Source organism: Falco punctatus (genome assembly GCF_963210335.1).
Source record: "Falco punctatus genome assembly, chromosome: 3".
Classification (NCBI taxonomy): Eukaryota; Metazoa; Chordata; class Aves; order Falconiformes; family Falconidae; genus Falco; species Falco punctatus.
The window spans coordinates 81,788,293-81,808,467 of record NC_137582.1 but is presented as its reverse complement, the minus strand read 5'-3'; the positions used below and the strand labels follow the sequence as shown (position 1 = coordinate 81,808,467).

Here is a 20,175-nt window from a genome sequence, read left to right as displayed (position 1 = left end):
CGCCGGGGCGGCGGCGGCGCGACGTGCTGCCGCCCGGAAAGAGCGCTGGGGGCGGGCCCGCGCATGCGCGCGACGCCGGGAGCACGCGGCGCCGCAGCCTGGGTCCCGCGGTGCTGCAGGCCGGGAAGGACGGAGGGGGCCGCCGCGACGAGGGTGCTCTGCCGCTGCCTGGCCGCCATGGGCCGCCGGGCGCGCGACCGCAGGCGGCAGCAGCAGCAGCAGCGGCAGGAGCGGGGCGGCGGCGGCGGGGACCAAGCGGTGAGAGCCGGGGCGGGGTGGGGCGGGCCGGGGCGCGGCAGGGCCGCCGGGCTGACGGCGGCGGCGTGTTTCAGGGCTGGGCCGGTGGCTACCCCGAGATCGTGAAGGAGAACGAGCTGTTCGAGCGGTACTACCGGGAGCTGAGCATCGTGCCCGCCGGCGAGTGGGACGCCTTCATGGCGGCGCTGAGGGAGCCGCTGCCCGCCACGCTGCGCATCACCGGCTACCGGAGGTAGGGCCGCGGGGCGGGGCGGGCGGGGGCCCCGGCGCACCGCTGCCCTGGGTCCCGGGGCGGGCCGGTGCCGGCTGGCGGGGGAAGGCGCGTCCCCAGCCGGCCGCCTGGTGCGCGTCTCTGCCCTGCAGCCACGCCAGGGAGATCCTGCACTGCCTGAGGGAGAAGTACTTCAGAGAGCTGCAGGACCTGGAGGTGGATGGCCAGAAAGTCGAAATGCCGCAGCCGCTGAGCTGGTAGGTGAGCTGGCCGTGGAGTAAGGCGCGCTGCGTGTCCCCGGTGTCGAGGGGTTGGGTTCTTCAACTTCTGCCCTTTCTCCGTCTTTTTTTCCCCCCAGGTATCCAGAAGAGTTAGCCTGGCACACCAACTTGAGTAGAAAAATCTTACGCAAGTCGCCACAGCTGGAAAAGTTTCATCAGTTTCTGGTTAGCGAGACAGAATGTGTAAGTTTTGGATAGATCTTACTTTCTTTTTTTTTTTTTCTTCTCTCCTGTCCTGAGCAGTGTTTTATTCAAATGCATTATGAGAAACTGAGACTGTACCTTTTCTCTCAGAAGTTGAGTAGCTCAGGAGAATCTGGATTTTATGTTGATGTTGACAGTGATTTATCCCATGGTTCCAGCATGTAACTGCAGTTACAAATTTTTATCCTAAACAAACTGCAATTTTTTTTTTCTTTGGGAATGTGAAAATGAGTCCCTGTAAAATAGTTGGTGTTTGAAAACAGATGTTTCAATTTGGTAAAAATGTGTGTGCGTATGTAATGAGAGTTATCTTTAGTGATAGATGTTTCTCACTTGGTTGAAACCAGTTTCTCATTTCTGTTGAGCGGAAACTATATCAATAGAATTAACAAAAATTGGAGTAAGTATGCAATCATCAGAAATTTCAGTTGGGTAAAATACTGTGATTTTTTTGTTAAATGTTAATAAAATTTAATCCTAAGGTGATAATAGTGTTTGATAAAATGCTTTATTGTTTTACTACATAGAGTTTTAAAAATTTATTGCAAAAGTAATGCATTCTTCTGTGATATAAAAAAGTTTGGGTTTGTTGTTTTGTTTTTTTTTTTCCTTTCAAGGGAAATATCAGTCGTCAAGAGGCTGTTAGTATGATCCCACCTCTGCTGCTTAACGTTAACCCTCATCATAAGGTAACTGGAATATACTGCGTACTAGAGGTTTTTTCCTAGAAGATAGTTCGATTAAACTGTAAATTACAACAGTAGTATCAATGCTGATACACAATTCTGTTTTGTGTTGGTATGTTTTATGCTTTCTGTACATAAACAACAGTCAACTAGTGTTCAGATCACAAATACGCTGTCAGAGGAACATCTGCTTTTTCAGCTATATAATACCCTGTAAAAAACATTTAGGTTAGTAGTTGCATAATCATAGTTTCAAAGTCTGAATGTATTTAGTTGCATCTAAGTTATGTATTCATGTTTCAACCTCCTTTTAAAGTAAGATGACTGTTTTTAACTACTTGCTATCCATCACACTGTGAGCAGATGTAGTTTTCCAGATCCAAACGATAATGTTCTCTACCAGGTAGTTTTTACCCCTCTATGCCTTTTGAAAAAGTTGCAAACTTCTGCTCTATAAACGTTAGGCAGAATAATTCGGGTGAGCTGAAACATGCTGTTGGTGTTGGCTAAATAGGTTGCTGACTTTAACCAAGGTGTCTGAGGAATGTCTGTGATATTTTCTAATGGCAAATTGTGGAATATGGTAGCAAGCTGCTTCTTCTAACCCTAGTGATGTTTTCATGTTCTGTGCGTGTTTGCAGAATGAATCTGTCAGGTGGCCTTACTCTCTTAATCTGTTAAGTTAACGAGCTAGTTACAAGCGCCTTGCTATCTCAAGCAGCTATGTTGTGCATCTTGAAATTTAAAGTTTTTCAAACTTTTAACCTATGTTTTAAAGACTTGTTTGTACATACTTGGTTTTGAATTAACATCAGTTAGCATACATAACTTCTCAGTTTGTTTTCTTCTGTTCTCACCCCAACCCAATGTATGACACGGGGCTGATGGATATTGTACATGAGGCAAGATCTTCTCATCTCTCTTGAATGAACAATGAATTGGGTGGTATATTCAGTACTAATGTGTCACATGTACGTTTTGAGTTTTATCTGGGGTTGAACGGGTAGTGAATGCGTTCTACTTAATGTAAGACACAAATTGTGTGAATATTTTTGTACACACCTTATGTTGCATATATTAAGCTAACTGTATGGTTTTTTGCATTGAATGTTTAACTTTGGTGACTGTATTTCAGCAAACACTTTGCAGAAATGCATGTAAGATTTCACAAATTTGCTTATAAGTGAGACCCAGAATAGGTTCTTTATCCTCTCTTGTGACAAGATAGCGAATAGCTGTTGTAACAGTTCCTTGGCTGTTGTCATGTAGGACCTTTTATGGTCTTTAGTGCCTTATTTTCTGAGCTGCTGGTTTTGACCAGAATTGCAGGTTACTTTAGTGCTTAACTGGCGTGTTCTGTATACATGTTTGATGTCTTACATGATGATTCTTGCACAAGGATAAACTTGATGACTGTCAAACCTTTCTGTAGTTGTGTGCGGTTTTAATCTGTCCTTCACAGTTTAGTTTTCATTCGCCATTAGTTTGCTGGGCAAGTTTAGAGCATGTTTAGGCTTGCTTATTCTTCATTATCTTTTGCATTACCTACAAAGTAAGTAGCAACCGGTATCATCACAACTGTCACTTTTAACAGCAGATGTGACACTGTTTTACTGAGTGTGTTTCACGATGCATTAACACTGCTGTGTGGCAGCACCTATCACATGCTCTCTGAAGCTCTCAGTAAATGCTCTTTGCATTTCTCTGGGGTCTGAGCCGATCCATCCCCATCTTTTACCCTGTTGCGTGACTTCAGCTAACTTTTTCGGGAGCTAAAGGTCCAGAAGTTAGTCATATGTTTCTGAAAAGTTTGTAAATAGGCAAGAGGAAAGATTTTAAGCTTCCTTAAGAAAGCAGTGTTAGCTGTCAGATGGTTTGCTGTGAAAGTGACTCTTGATCACAAACCAAGTTCGTGATGAACCATGAGGGAGAACTATGCTAGAAATCTGGTGGTGGTGTCTATGCTGTTCTGTTCTGCCTGAGGGTGATTTCGAAGACTTCCAAGTGCTGCTTCCAGGATATAGCAACAAGCAATTTATGCTGCCCCAATTTTTTGCATTAAAATGAAAATGTGTGGGGAGGGATAGCAGTCCATTTTTATAAAACCTATTTAATCAACTGTGTTGGATAGTCTCTGATTAATTTATTGATAGATAAAGAAAAGTACTACTTGCTTTTGAATGTAACTTTGCCCTTGACGTGTGTGTATATGTGAAGTTCCAGTTAACTTCAGTCGGAATTGCCTGTGAGCTGATACAAGGACCATATCCCTGTATCTAGATTCAGATTTTTCTTTCGGATTTTTTTCAGCTGATGTATTTGTGCCCTACAAACAAAAGTCCTTTTTATATTTTAGACCTTCAGAGATAAAGCATACAAAGAACGAAACTGTACTTTATGTTTTTACAAATCAGTGTTCAGGACAATCATAGTTGTGCAAGTGTATTCAAACATATTTAGTTTAAAATTTCTGAAGTAGTTAAAAAAATATGAGGTAGGAGGTGGGTTTTTTTAATTTTCTGGTGTTTGTAGATTCTAGATATGTGTGCTGCACCTGGATCTAAGACTGCACAACTCATTGAAATGTTGCACGCAGACATGAATGTTCCTTTTCCCAGTAAGTCTGGAAAAACTACCAAAAACTTCTATGACTTTGAATTTCTGCTTTTTCTTGAGGATTATTTTTAGTATCTCAGATAAGTAACTACATTTAACTACATACTGAATTTCCAGAGTGGTTGAGGGATATGAGATAGGAAGTACCCCACCTTTTCCTTACAATTTTGTGGGCTTCCTCGGCTTGAAGGAGAGACGTGAATCTATATATATGTATGTAGGTATATCTCTATATCTTCACAGTTCAGACTGTGGTAGATGTGATTAGAGCTTAATTTTTGTATATAAATCAGGTTTACTTAGTAGATGGTGGCCCGTCAGCCCTTTGTTTTAGTGGTATCCTGCAACACTGGATTAATCTGCTGTAGCCTTAAAATGGTCGTGATATTTATCTTTTTTCTTTAAGCTTCAAAATCTTTACTTTCAGTTAGATGCTTCCAGAAAATACTGCTCGTAGAAGGTATCAAGTTAGGGGGAGTGGATTCTTTCTACATTCTACTGAAAATCTGCTTATGTACAGCAATCAGTGGCAGTGGAGGATTTTTCTGTTACAAGGGTTTTATTTTGAAAAGTTGAAAGGCCCTTGGTTGTGTTTTATTGTTACTGTATGGAAGCTAGTGCTCTTGAGACTATATTTGACACATCAGTTAAACCTAGACATACTTTATGTTATTTCACATTCATTAAGGGGTCCTCTATTCATAAGCAGTCTTGTAAGTAGAAATCTGTAGTGAAAGGTTTACGAAGCTTTGAAGATAAGGTAATAAACTATGTACAATTATTTAGCTGTTGAATAGTAAAGCATCTTCCCACTATTTTATGTTCCCAGAGGGTTTTGTAATTGCTAATGATGTCGACAACAAGCGCTGCTATTTGCTGGTTCATCAGGCTAAAAGATTAAACAGTCCGTGCATCATGGTGGTAAATCATGATGCCTCCAGTATTCCTAATCTACAAATAGATGTTGATGGAAGAAAAGAAGTCCTCTTCTATGACAGGATTTTATGTGACGTCCCTTGCAGGTATCTAGCATGTAATCTTCAATACACAGATTTTATTGCACTAAGTGCAGTGCTAGAATTTTAGTGTTGCTGAGTTACACTTTTTGCGTTGCTTGGTTATCATTTATAGTAACTTCCAAAACAGGTGAATGCCTTAAACTGTCTCAGGTGAGGGGATACTAAATTAGAATGAACATTTTTCATTCCAAGTGGTACTTCAGTTTGGTCAGCTGAAGGGCTTCAAGTTTTGAACTTACACTGGGGATACTCAAGTACAAAGATAGTGTAGAAACAAACAGTACAGCATAGGAGAACTAGTTAATATGGGAGGGGGGCTGTTACTTATTTTCTGCTATGAATGACTTGGATATGAAATGAGTCTTACCCACAAATAATAGAAATCTGTTCAATCTGTTACAGTGGAGATGGAACCATGAGGAAAAACATTGATGTATGGAAAAAGTGGACAACACAAAACAGTTTGCAGCTCCATGGGTAAAAATGCTTGTTACACATCTGCACTTCTTCATTTCTCTCTCCTCCTTTTCCCACATCTCTAACATCTGCATGCATTCACATGTTAATATGTGACAAAGCAGAGACTTCTAAGAAGTGTTGCTTTTCTCTCAAATGAAGAGCTTGTGTGCTATTCAGAAAGTGTAGCGTTCCAGAAGCGAGTAGTGGATCTAAATTGCTTATATTGTTATGAATATCTAACGTATGAATGTTCATTGAATTAATTTAGGCAAGGTAGCTAATAAAACAGGAAATAAATCATTTGGTTGGGATTCCTAGCATTTAGCTGGTAAAATACTGTTGGAAAATGCAGAAACTTGTAAGATTGATAGTAATATTTTAAAGTCTTTAGAATACTAGCGATCATACATAAATGGTTTTGGTTACTTAAGACTGATTTATGTTACATGGTGGTAGATAAGTGTTTAGGCTAGTGCAGGCTCATGATACACAGATGAAAAAGTTTAGAACGCTTTGCTGTGTGTTTGTAACAAGCTGGGTATGCCATCAGTTACTGTAACTCAGCTGACCTGCGGTGACTTGTTATTGTTCGGTAACTCATAATTACAGGTTTTATTTTTTAGTTGTGAGTTTGCAGGTGGGGTATAAGCTGGTGGTTTGTCTCAGTGAAGCTTTTCTCAGAAGGCCAATGTTTAGCTAAGCTGTATTGTCCATAATATTTGTAATAGTCAGATTGCTCCTCATTTTAACTAGATTTCTGAGAAGAAAAGTCAGGTTTTGGGGTGTTACTTGTCTAGTGTTGAGTACTTTACTATAAACTTGATGGGACACTAGAAAGAACAAATTACTGCATGCTATGTTGAAAGTGATGCAGTGTTAACGTTTAACCTAATTGCTGTTTTAACAGGTGTAATTGTAAATGTGTCTGCAGTATAGACTGCACTAAGCTGACTTAGTTTAAAACTGACTTTAAATTGTGTACTTGTGACAGCTGTGGAACCTAGTCAGTGCTGGTTTAGTCCATGGAGAGTTGTGTGTCTGCAATATAGCTTTACCTGCAAAAACTTTGATGGTAAACCTTTCTGGTTCCTGAATGATACCTGGCTAGATCAAGAGTGTTCTGTTAGATTGCAGTTAAGAATTGCAACCCGTGGTGTTGAACAGCTGGCGGAAGGTGGGAGAATGGTATATTCTACGTGTTCGTTGAATCCCATTGAGAACGAAGCTGTGATCGCATCTCTGCTGGAGAAGAGTCAAGGTGAGAATGCGAGCTTGGATGGAGTGGAGAAACCTTTTTTTTCCTCAGCCCAAAAAAGGATACACACATGATAGTACTAGTAATAAGCTTAGTGTGGGTAACGTGCTCCTAGTATGCAAACTGCAGCAATTTTTTTATACCAGTAGGATTTCATTGGTGTTGATCTGGGCAGCCTTCTTGAATGGGCCTAAATCAGGTGCAAATATAAAGCCTGAAGAAGTTGGGTTAGTGGTACACAAAAGACTTCTGCAGATCAGTGGAATTCAGTCTGTGTTATCTGGCTTCTGCTAACCCATTCCACTGGTTGGAGTTCATGTCTGACATTCGTATTTCCTTTGGAAGACACGGCACGGGACATTACTGCTGTATGCTATAGGAGTAAGAAGTCCAAAGTGTACTTAAAACAGTTAGAGAAATGTTGTGCACCAGTAGGTGGGAGTCTGATACTTTTAGCATCCTTTGACCCAAATTTTGAGATGTTTGGAATTTTCATGTCGTTAAGCTCATGGGGTTTTTTACTCTTCTGACTTGCATATGAAAGCTTACTTAAGTGTCCATCACGTCAAGTAACGAGGTGAAAAAACTGAGCTGAGAAAGCTGCACTGCATCAGTTTGTGATAGTTGAGTTAGTAGCCCAAATTGCTAGTCTTGAGCTGTCGAACACTGTTTTTTCTATGTCAGTAACCTGAAGTTTGGAGACATCTTAATTGAATTTTGCATTAAAAGTTCCCCAGACCTTGTTAAGTTGATCCTTGTACAGAGCAGCTGTATTGCCCCTGGAGCTGAGCTGGTTCTGGGAGTAGAATGGCCTGTTTTGTCTAATGTTTTCTTTGTGCCAGTCACTATTCTGGCCCCAAATTGTGCATGAAATTTCATTGTCTCAGAAACAGCAGTTTAGCTTAAATGCCTGCAGATAATTAGGAATTATATTTAATTTCCAAAGGACATTTTTATTTAGAGGAAGTTTCTTTGGCAGACTGAGTGAAAGAGCAGCATAGACATGTTTCCAGTACATTGTGGTATGCTTGGCTTGTTGAAGGCTGTGGAACACCAGAGTTAAGTTTTAACGATGACAAGGTTGGAAAGAAGTAAGGACTAGTTTGGCTAGGAGCATGAAGCAATACGGATGTTCATGGAGGCCAACAACTGCAGCATCCGGGGCAAATTCAGTACTTGGAAGTAAGGATCTTGACTGGCTGTGGCATGTGAAAATACCTCAAAAAAAAAAAAAAAAAAAAGGTATTTTGAGGCTTACTTGGAGGCTGCAGTGTGTCCCAGCAAGTGAACGTTATCCTTGGGGCTTGAACATATGTGTAACTAAAGAAGGGTGAGGTAGTGCAGTGGTCTGCAAGGGGCATTGGACATCAAGGATTTCCTCAGGTTAGTCCAGGTTTGTTGGTTCTTTGGTGTTAACTTGGTTCCTCTCACTGTGTTACACTGCTACTTGTGGAGCAGGTCGGAGATTGGTTTCCCCTTAGGGCTGAGAGAGTAAGGAAAAGGCACTTTTGTACCATGTTTCTCTACGGGGAATTGTAGTACTTCTGGTGGACTGTTTAGTGCCTGATCAGTCTGGTGTAGTCCTGAGGCATCAGTTGAAGTCGCTGTAGGTAGGCAAGAATATTCGAAGGACAGATGCAGACATTCAAGTTGAATCAGATTTGAAATGTCATTTTGGAATTTGTCCATGAATTCATGTATCACTTTCTCATTTATTTAAAAGACTTGCTTAAACTGTCACTTAAGAGTAAATGGTTAGTCATGTAGAACAGGCTGATAAATTCTGTACGACAGGAGGGAAAGCCTACCTAACTTAAATAAGTAAGTATTCACAAAAAAGAAATTTAAAGGGTATTCTTTGCTAGAGAGATCACCTATTTAAACAGTATATTTTTATATTATTCTTTCTGGACTTCAGGAACCTTAAAGGTTTTATTCTGTAGATTAAGCTAAACTCTGTTGATGTTTCTTACAGCAATCTGACATTTTGGGTACATAGTCTTTTGTTCTGTTAGGTTGATAGTACTTACCTTACGGTTAAACATTTTGGAATTTTTCTTTTCATTCAAAAAATAACAATTTTTTTTTCCTCTCACGCTGGAATATATTAAGACTAAGTCCATAAAATGAGAATGTATCAAGCATTTTAAAAGACTTTGTCATCCCAGAAGAGTATTTCTCTGAAAAATACTTAACCAGTGTAGTAAATCCAAATGCTAAGTAAGTGAGAATAAAATCTTCTATGACTGCATCCTGGAACATTAATGTTTAATGATACAAGTTGTAGAGCATTCTTCTCTGCAGCTGCTACAAAAAGTATCTAACCATTATATTTTGTTTAATTTAGAGGTGAACAGTTAATTTATTATGAACAGTTCTTACCATCTTTCTTGTTAGTTTACAGTAAATTATACAGTAATTGTATAATATTTTGTTCCTTGACATTTTTAAAAAGCAGTGTGGTCTTAAAACTTGAAGAAAAACTATTTTTGTAGAAGTTAATTAGGAACATGACTCTCAAATTCTGTTTTCAAAAATCTTTATATTCTTGGGATTTCAGGTGCCTTAGAACTTGCTGATGTCTCTTCTGAGTTACCAGGCTTGAAGAGGATGCCAGGAATTACAAAATGGAAGGTACTTAACCTGATATTTCTGTGAAGTTCTTGGTCTGTGGTAGAACATTAGATGAGGGAAATTTTGCAGAATAGCATTTCAAAACATTAGATTAAGCTGAAGTGATGATAGTGATTTGCTGTTTAGAGTTTTAGACGGTATGGCATTGTAGAGGAAAGGGCTAAAGATCTTTCTGGTGGTAAGTTCTTGTCTCTTCATCTGCTGTCCTCATTTTCCTCCAGCTTTCTTTGCTCTGTCTCTCATGCTTTCTTAATTCCCTTTTCTACTGTGTGCATGTGGCCTGTAGATGGCAATATAATTTCAGCCACTTTTGAAAGTTATCCCTCCTCCACTGTCCTTTACAGTCTGTGAGTGTTAGATACTATAGTTCTTTAGCTGGTTCATTTAAATTATTTGGAAGTAAAAGCTGTTAAACCCTTTCTGGAAATAAGCTGTAAAACTTGCAGGGATGTGAGTAATTCTAGAATATTAATAGAATCTTGTATTTTGTTCCAAATCTTATGTGATTCCAAGTCTGGAAACAGACTAGTAGGGAGCAGCAAAAAAAATCCCAAAGCTGTTTTAGTATCCTGTTATGGGTATAATCAAGAAAGGGTAGAAAGCCATCCTGGTAGTAAGGAAAGAAGCTCTGATTAAATTTTAATTATGAGCATGTGCCTTTGCAACGCCATTGGTTGTTCTGTCTTCTCTCACCATTTCACTAGTCTCTTGAAATGGTCTGCAGGTTTATGCCTGTGTATAAGCTAATGAACAAGACGCATGGAATAAACATTTGCTTATGTTCTGCCATTGGAAATCCAGCTTAGAAACTAGCTGATTTCTTTCTTCTTACAGTTCCAAAAGTTTAAATGGTATGCTTGTACCTGAGGTATAAATGTAAAATGCATAACTGTGGCTCTATGATCTCAATCTTACTTTTTTTTAACTGTATAAAGCTACTATATATATATGTATGAAGATCAGTAAGTCTGTTATATTCCCTGTAACATTTATTTCTGTGTTTGCAGTTGAAATATAAATCTCCCTAATAGGTATTTTTAAAAGTAGGCTAATAAAATCTCTTAAAAGTTTGCCAGACGTTCTTCAGCCCTTATTCACTGCTACTGTATTTTTTAAAGCCTCGTTGTCTAGCTCATCAGTGAATATATTTGCTTGCTTTGGTGCTGATTTTACTTGGTGTCGTCTTCTGTTTCCTTGTGAAACGTTTGTTCAGTGGGAGCTCTGCAACTTAGTGATTACATTGAATATTCCTGAGCCTCAGTTGACTGTAGATCTCTGGAAACAGCAAAATAAAAATAAGGTTTTGTTCAAGGGGATGCATAGGTGCTTGGAAGTAGCATTCAGTACTCTCTCCTTAAGCTAGACGACGAGTGAACTTCAATGAATTATTTCAGAGTCTTGAAGGAAGAAATCTTTTTACCTCCAGATCTGGTAATCTACTTCTGCAACACTCTTAGTCTTAATTCTGCCCTAACAAGAGGCTAGTGAAATGGGCAGTAGAGAAGAGTTCGGCACATTTCTTTGATGCTTTGTCATTCTACCAGTTACATTGTGTGGTTAGGCTGGTAAACCAAAACTGAACAGAGCAGTACTGTTAGGCAGTTACTCTAGTACATCCAAAATAGTTCCAGAGTTGTTTGTGCTTCCAGTTATTTATCAGTCCCATTGTTTGTTTCTCTCAAGCTGAACTCATGACTTCCAAAGAAGAGCAGTTCAGAACCACAGTCTGTCTTGCCTCCATCTAGCAGCATGACGTAGCATATTTGGACTTGAAATACTAATTCTAGAAGTACAGTCATTTCTATTTTAGGAATACGCAAAGGCACAATATTTTAAGTGTGATCTGATCAGTGACTGAGAAATGCCAGACTTCATGATGCTGAAATCTGGGTTCTAACATTCTCAGTCAAATTGTAATCTAGATAAACGTTATGTTTCAGTTTTCAGTAGAACACTTAATTAAACCTTCAAGTCAATCACAGCAAGATCTATGAAAGCATTTCATCGAACGTGCTGGTCCTGAAGTCACCATTGCTGTGATTTATCTATTTTGTTGACTTAACCACAAAAACAGGACTTCATTTCAGTCATTAATATTATGCATTTGTCCCACAGATGTGGATGTGACCTTTCTTACAGTGCTAGTGGCCAGTATAGAATGAGGCATCTAGAGCTCTGAAGTCAAATTTTCCCGGTTTGGTGGTTTGTTTGTTTGGGTTTTTTCCTTTGGTATTCTTGCTTAAAGAGCATTCAAAATGCCTTGCTGCAAGAGTTGGGGCTCTAACCTGCTTGTATGTTAAGAGTTCATCAAAAGCTTTGACTCTTAGAGTGATGTGATGTTATGTCCACACAGTATCTTAGAGTGGATTTATATATTGTTCTGAGTCCTGGATAAAGATACTTACACTAGAAAATTCATGGGGATGTGATTCTTCAGTAACTTTCCTTGAAAGCATCTCTGTGTGTGACCTGTGTATGCCTATATCATGGCGCTCTGTGCTTACCAAGCTGTTGTGTTGCACTCTTGCACCTTATGTAATGAAATTTGGATTCCTCATTTCTAGTCTCTGTTAGACTGCAGTAGCCCTTTTCCTTTGTATACTGCTTCGAAGCTGCCTACAGCAGGATGCTTCACAGCCAGTCCAATGGAGAAAAAATAGTGTATCCTAAATCTGATGGCTTACTAATCTTCTTTATATATTCCACCGCTGTCCTTCCTTTGGATTTTGGTGTTCTGTATGTTCTAGCAGGTTACCAGAGATCACTGCAGTTGATCTTTACTTGACTGCACACTTTTTGAAGCATACAAAGTGGAGCAAAGAGGTACAGCTGGCAAGAATCTCATAAGTGTACCTATACAATGCACAAAGGAACCATACACTTCAAAGAACTTAACTTACTATACCAGAAAATAACTTCTCTTTTTGGCATCGGAACCTTGGTTTGAACTTATTTAAATTAAAATTTGTAAAATAGTGACCTGTATTCTTCACACTATTTATATTTATTCCTATGAAGGTAATGCTGAAAGATGGACAGTGGTTTGAAGAGTGGAAAGATGTGCCTTCAAATAGACAAACACAAATACGTCCCACTATGTTTCCAATAAAAGATGAAGAGAAGCTAAAGGCAATGAATCTAGAGCGTTGGTAAGTTTTGCCAGAGTAGATTTTATGAGGCTTTGATTATCACCCCGTATGGTGGTGGGCAAATTATAATTAGGTTAGGTTGAGAACGTGTGGCAGTACAGACCTGTGCTTGTGTAGGTCTGAGTATTTTGATTGCTTCATATGTAATGGCGGTACGCAATATTTAAGTTCCAGTGAAGTGAGAGAAATTACTGAAAGTTGCTTACAAGGAATAAGTACTCACAGGTAGGTCAAATTCTTTGACCAATAGAGATACATAGCCAAAATTACTGAAAAACTATGTAAAGCTTTAACATTCTAGCAGTGTGACTTATTTGCTATGAAAGACTTCCCATAGCTATTCTAAAAATAATGTTTAGAAATGAGTCTTAAAGCTCAGATGTGAATGGTTAAGTGAATGCATTGCACTGATGCAAGTTATTTTACCAGAATGCTCTAGTTTAGATCCTTTTTTTAGCTTGATAAATCTGCACAATCCTACTAGGAATACTTGGTTTACCCTCCAAGTAAATATAAATGTTACACTTTTAGTACTTTGTGAGAGCCTGAGTGCTGGTGATGAATATACTGCAACATTTTTATTTTCTTTTTTCCCCCTAGTCTTAGGATATTGCCACATCACCAGAACACAGGAGGTTTCTTTGTGGCTGTGTTAGTGAAAAAGTCTCCAATGCCATGGAATAAACGCCAGCCTAAGGTAACATTTTTTAAGAGAGCTAAAATGTTAACTTTTAATAACATTTTTTTTAAAAGCTCACAGAATTGAAAACATCCTGTAACTTTCTGCCCTTTGGTTATAGTTCAGTGTGTCAATTAAAAATAAATTCCTAAATCCCTTAAGAACTTTAAAAGAAAGTCTCCTTTTAAAATAGAAGGAAAAAAAAAGAGGGGGGGGGTTTAAAATCATAGTAAAATAGCAAGATAAAACTTGAAGTTAAAGTTCAGGCTTTGAAAGACTTACAGAAGCAGATTAGATTGGGTAGCTAAAGCTGTCAGTTCCTTGAGCTGTGTGTGGTCCCTCTGCTGAAGGCTTTTTTCTGCTGTGTTGTAAGCTAATTCTGATTTCAGTTTATCTTACTCTGGTTGCTCAGGAGTGATTCACTAGCAGATTAGTCTAGCAGATCAGCAGCAGTGGGAATGGATATAAAACTGTTAGGAGCAGTAGCAGCTTCAGCCATTTGACTTTAATCCATTTGTTGTCAATTGTCTTAAAATCCTGTCGACACGATTTTAAATTGACATGATTTGTTTGATCTCTTAAGATTGTCTCTTTGAGAGAAACTTCCTGTGTGAATCCCTTTTAGCTGCTACTATTTGATTTGCTTCATTAGAACACCTTATGAGTAACATGTATGTGGCAAGAAGGAATAAGCATTTATTCAGAAGCGTCATCCAAATAGCTTCTGCTGTTCGAAGTTTAATGTTGTAGCACTCTTACAGAAAGCGTGCAGCAGCTGAATGTGTGTGTCACTGAGTTCTAGGAGGAAAACAACAGATCGTGATTTAAAATAGTCTTCTCTGTGAGTGCTAGGACATGATTTTGTGAATGGTACAAAAATAACTTTCTTGGACAGTTCGTAAGAAATTTTTCAGATCGGTACTAGAGGTAAATGCAATTTACAATGGTATCTTGACTTAGTAATGAGATTTGCTCCCTAAATGGATATGTTTAAGCACTGACATACAAATTGATAAGAATTAAGCACATGCAAAGAGAGAACACAGACAAATTAGATACTACTTTAGCTTTATTGAAAATACTATAATCTGAAATAGGTTCACCAGAAATTACTGCAACAAACAGGAGATACTGAAGTAACAGCAGCAAATTCAGATAATGGTTCTGAATGTATTACTGAAGAACCAGCGCTTGCTGAAGATGAAGAGTCTAAGAAAATGCAAGAATTGCAGAATTCAGACACTGAACAAAGCAAAAAGGAAGGAGTGTGTGGGTAAGAGAACCAAGCCTATGAATTTGTCCTGTAACAGCTTCGTAGTTGCTTCTACAGAATTCTTTAGTTACTGGACTCATTTAGAAGTTGTTCAAGAAAAATTAACGATTTTGCTCAGTTGTCCTACGTTTCCACATTTTCTATCTTGTGTTTCAGCAGGTTAGGAAAATAACCACTTTTCTTATTAGCATTTGCAAAGTCTGTTAGTCCTTTATCCTCTGTTGAAGAAAAAAGTACTTCCAGAAGTTAATTTATGGAAGATCTTTACTGTCTTCACAATTGCTCCCTCAGAAATCTCTATTTGTTTTTGTGGTTTCTGTTTTCAAGCATTGCTTTCACTTCCTCATTGTAAGAAGTTAAATTGTGGGTAGTGTTGTCTTAGTGAAGCACAGAAAAATGTCAGTATTCTGTTTGGCATACTGTCGTTACCATAAGGCAAGCGTTGACTAAATGAACTGAATATACTGATTTCAAACCAAGCACTCTTACTAAAATTGACAATGTAATGATACTTTCTTTTTAGACCACCACCATCTAAAAAAATGAAGTTGTTTGGTTTTAAAGAAGACCCTTTTGTGTTTCTCCCTGAAGATGATCCATTATTCCTTCCTATCCAGTAAGAAAAAAAATGTTTCTCTTTTGGCAGTAAGATTCCTAGTAGTTTAGGAATATTAGTAGTTCAGTTCATTATGAAAGGTGGGTCTGGTTGGCCATACGTAAAAATTTTTCCCTAACTTTGCAGCAGGTGTCCCTCTCCCCAATAATTAAACTCTTCTTAAATGAAAAGAATCAATGATAGTTTGCTGCACTGGAAGTTTGAAAGTGTATCTTGGTGTCTATGACAGCTTGTCTTTTCTGATGTCACGCATCTTAGAAAGTCTGATCTTTGTGTTTGGGAGCCCAGAGTGTTTGCAGAGATGGCTTAAGGAAGTGGGTCAACCCCCTGCATTTTGAGTATGTAATTTCATTGTTCAGTTAATCAAAACCAATATTATGGCCACAGGAAGTTTTATGCATTGGACCCATCGTTTCCCAAGATGAATTTACTAACTCGAACTCAAGAAGGAAAGAAAAGACAGCTGTACATGGTTTCTAAGGAGCTAAGGAATGTGCTTCTGAACAACAGTGAGAAGATGAAGGTATGGTTCATCTCTTCGGTTTTTTGCAGCAGAGATCGTAAGCATCACTGGATGTCTCCTTGAACTTTATTGCTGAGTTTATTGTTTATATAGAGGATTATAGCAAGCTGATAGGCCTTTTTTGTTTTCAGTTAGAATAAACATTTTCCTCTCTGTCCCTCTGTTAAAGAAATGAAGAGTTGTCTCAGGGAGAGAAATAACAGTCTCCGAGATTAAAATAAGTATGTTTTTTGGCACATAGAAGGGAACTTAGAAGTAGAGGAAGGGAATATCTAACTGCTGTGTGTGTATGAGGATTTTCACCCTATTTTCAGGTACCTTCACAAGTTTACATTGACACTGTTGTATTTATGAGCCCCTTAATTATGAGAGTATTAAGAATTTTAAATACCAAAAATAACAGATAACCTCAGCTGAATTATTAGCTGGCTGTGTTATGTGGGGACATTGTTTCAAAGTGATTTCAACAACTGATCATTCTGAAAAGTTGCTAGGCTGAATGATAATGGTGTAAGAAGTAGTTTTTGTGAGTTTGAAAATATTTTTTTTATATGAATCCCCATGGAAAATGCCTTGCAAACACTAAAGATTTGTCTTAAAAGTCATTGAATAATTTAAGTTAGAATTAGATCATCTATTCTAGCTTCCTTCCTGCCCCAAGCAGGTCTGACTTCAAAGCTAGGTCAGATACAGTTCCGGGTCTCATCCAGTCAAATCTTGAAAATCTCCAAGGCTATTAATTACATCTTTGCAACATATCTTTGAGATGGATAAATAATTATCCTTTTATCCCACATGCAGGAAATGGCTACATAAATTGACAAAATTTTAAGAAACGGGTGCATTATATTAGGTAGTGAGACTTTGGGTACTACAAAGGATATAGTGTCCTAGTATCAAGCGCTTTTTCATTTTTGAAATTGCATCCTTGATTGACTTTCCTGGAATCACCCAGAAAATTCTTACTCAAACTAAAATTAAAATTTGATCTTTGTAGTTAATTGCCCTCATTTTAAGACAGTAGCTTCCTCACTGTGTTCAGTTTTCAATATGGAAAGGAGTAAAAAGCATTTCCATTGAAAAAGAGCTATGCTTTGGTAGTGGGGATTCCTTTTTCTCTTGAATGAATTTTCACATGAATTTAATTCAGTGTTCAGTGCAAATGAGCAAATGTTATGGCAGAATTATCCTTTCTTCCTCCATTTAGTCAAACACTTGAGAAAAAAACAAAGTTCAGAGTGGTAATTTAGAATTTATACTCTTTAATAATGATGCTTATTGGCTTTGCCTTTTGCAGGTTATTAACACAGGGATAAAAGTCTGGTCTCGCAACAGTGATGGTGAACAGTTCGGATGCGCATTCAGATTAGCACAAGAGGTAACTACTTAGAATTGTATTTTCAAAGGAGATAATTTGGTTTCCTTAGAGCCTATGGCACAGCTGCCATTAACTTTGTCAGATTAACGGCAATTTTCATTTTCGGTATGGATTAAAATGTGAAAATTGTTTTCTGGTATTAACTAAAAGACATACCATTGTTAACATTTACCCGTCAGAAAGTAGAGATTGTATTTTGAAATAATTGTATTTATTTATTAAACAGGGAATTTATACTCTATACCCATTCATTCATGCAAGGATTATAAATGTCTGCATAGAAGATGTTAAAATCCTGCTAACCCAGGAAAATCCATTCTTAAGTAAATTTAGCAGTGAAACACAGAAGAAAGTCAAAGACATGGGTAAGCCTTCTAATTTGTGATATGATAAAATTATTATTATACAGTACACAGAAGACTATGAAAATCCTGTCACATAAACGGCGCTAAAAATTTTGACTAAATTTATCTTAAATATGTTTGTTAATTAAGTAAGCGTTACTGAAACCCACTGTGCTACGAGAAACTGTAGTCCTTTCTGATCACAGCCTTTAAGGTTTATGAATTCCAGCAAACAGAAGAGTTGCCAAACCTGTGACTTCTGTGAAGCAGTGCTGTGATGCAGCATTTAAAGTATCTGATTAACAAAGATTTTATATATGCTAATGATGGTTATGCCTGTTAGTGCTCCAGCTGAAATTGTTTGTCATTTGAAATTGTCATCTGCAGTTGGTTTTCATTATTTGATGTAGCAAATACAGTTACTCAGATTTTATTTTCTTAAATATGGGGAGCAATGTCTACTTACATTAAATTTTATTTTCTCTATGCTGGATGCTTGAAGAAATGTAGAGTGGCTTGAAAGGACTGAAGTCCTTTTGTTTATGTTGTTTTTATTTCCAAGTGATCACTGGTCCTTGTATTTCAGTGTTTGATGAGACAAAATTGGAAGAAAAGATTTGGGCTGGCATACTCTTATGTTCATTTTATTTAAGTAAAAGTTCCTTGCTAGATTCACTGATTAGATTAATCCATCATGTGGTTTTGCAATTAGATTTTTTTTGTTTGGGGTTTGGGAGGGGACAGGCTTGGCAGTTGCTCTTGTAACTATATAAATGTTTTGGTTTGGAGGAAAAAAAAAAAAAAAAAAACAACAGTAAAGCCTGATACTGTCTGTAGTTTACTATCCTGATGTAGATAACTGCAAGTCAGCCCATGCTGTGTGGCTGTCTAAAAACCTTGTTTTCATTAACATTTTTAGATTACAGTCATTTTAACATTGTGCCAAATAACACATCTGTTTTGTTTTTGTTCTCCCCACCCCCCTTCCCTGTAGCAATGGGAAGTATAGTTCTGAAGTATGACCCAGACCCTGAGTAAGTAGATGTGTTGCTTTCCATTTACAGAGTTCTAAAACTTGGGCAAGAATTTATTTTCACTCAGCAAAACCAGAAGTGGAAGCACAGAGATACAGTGAGGTCAACAGTAAAGCCAGACAGGATACAAAGAATATAGCAGGGAAAGAAGCTGTCTTGCCTGTGTATTCCTAAAACAATTGTAGAATTTAGCTTTGTAAAGGAGAGCCAGTAGTTCTGCCAGAGGTCCACAGGATCACTGCATGTGATTTATTTGTTTGTTTCCCTGTGAAGTCCAGGATTTGGAACAGAAAAAGTTAAACTTTTTCATTGTTCATTTTTGTTGACAAAGTAGTATTAGAAGCTCTTTCGAACTTTTTAAATGCAAACTTCCATCTTGCTGTTGCTTACATTAGTTTTGAAACCAAAGCCAGAAAATTTTCCCCGTTGCAGAAATTTAGTAGCACCGAGCTTTATTTTTTCTTGCTTGCTTGGTTGTAGACAAGCAGGTACCTGTTTAGATATTGAAGTTATATCTATATACTTGCATCTTCTACCAATAGTTATAAAATGCATTCACTGTTAAAGATTGTGCACTTATTTATAGCATATGGCTATAAAATTAAGTTTTGAAGATTAACTTTCTCATAGTTGACGAAACACAACTGCTTTTTTGTAGGAAACCTGATGATCTTCAGTGTCCTATAGTGCTGTGTGGTTGGCAAGGAAAGACATCACTCCGTGCCTTCGTGCCCAAGAATGAGAGACTTCATTACCTGAGGATGATGGGAGTTGAAGTGTTTAAAGCAAAGAGGAAAGAGGAGGAATTGGAAAGTAAAACGGAGGAAGAAGTTCAACATAGGTTGGCACAAACAGAGGAAGGAATGGATGTGGAAGATAAAGAACATGATTTAGTCACAAAAATGGAAGCAGAAATAGGTGAGGAATCTTCCCACAGTCCTGTAGAAAGCAGTGCTATGGAAGTAGAAAATAAAATAGAGAATTTAGATCAATCTAGTAAAAATACCAAGAATTATGTAAGCCAGGACAACAAAGACACTGTTACGAGTAATGTGAAAGATTAGGTTCTTTCTCTATTACTTGGCAGCTTCCATGGGGCTTACATCCAGACTTCTGCTTTTAGCATGGAAGTGTATTTTAAAATTTCTGTTGGAATGGGAGGTTCCTCTTTTAAAGTTTTGCCTATTTTATTTTTTAAATGAAAACTATAAAGAGATTGCTCTTCATGTGTGTTGTCTTTTTATCATTTTAAGCTCCATATTACTGGTGAGTTTCTGCGTCTGTTGCTGGCAATGGACCATGCACCAGTAAAATGTAAAGCCCGTATTTGAAATGGAATGATGGTTTGTACAAATGAACTGCCTGTGTAACTGGTCAAGAATTGTGTCAGAAGAAAAAACTGGGGTTTCATTTAAAGCACATAAGTTCTAGAAAAACGTCTTTTCCTCTTCAGATTGCTTACCCCACCCATCACCCAGTCCGATTACTACTTACGCAGGTTCTTTAATGGATAAGGGAATCAGTATGAGTGTGCTTACAAATGTATATATAGGATA

At 38.1% G+C, this 20,175-nt stretch overlaps 1 protein-coding gene across 1 annotated transcript; it reads left to right on the top strand.

Annotated features, from left to right (window-relative positions):
* The first annotated feature begins 48 nt into the window (after positions 1-48).
* NSUN2 (NOP2/Sun RNA methyltransferase 2) lies at positions 49-19,845 on the top strand. The gene is made up of 19 exons (XM_080379034.1): positions 49-258; positions 333-490; positions 622-726; positions 828-933; positions 1,572-1,643; positions 4,173-4,257; positions 5,086-5,278; positions 5,678-5,752; positions 6,862-6,992; positions 9,550-9,623; positions 12,642-12,772; positions 13,373-13,469; positions 14,549-14,724; positions 15,248-15,340; positions 15,728-15,863; positions 17,161-17,241; positions 17,468-17,606; positions 18,580-18,619; positions 19,278-19,845. The coding sequence occupies exons 1-19, from the start codon at positions 64-66 to the stop codon at positions 19,681-19,683; spliced, it is 2,493 nt and encodes an 830-aa protein (XP_080235160.1). The 5' UTR covers positions 49-63; the 3' UTR covers positions 19,684-19,845.
* The last annotated feature ends 330 nt before the right edge of the window (positions 19,846-20,175 follow it).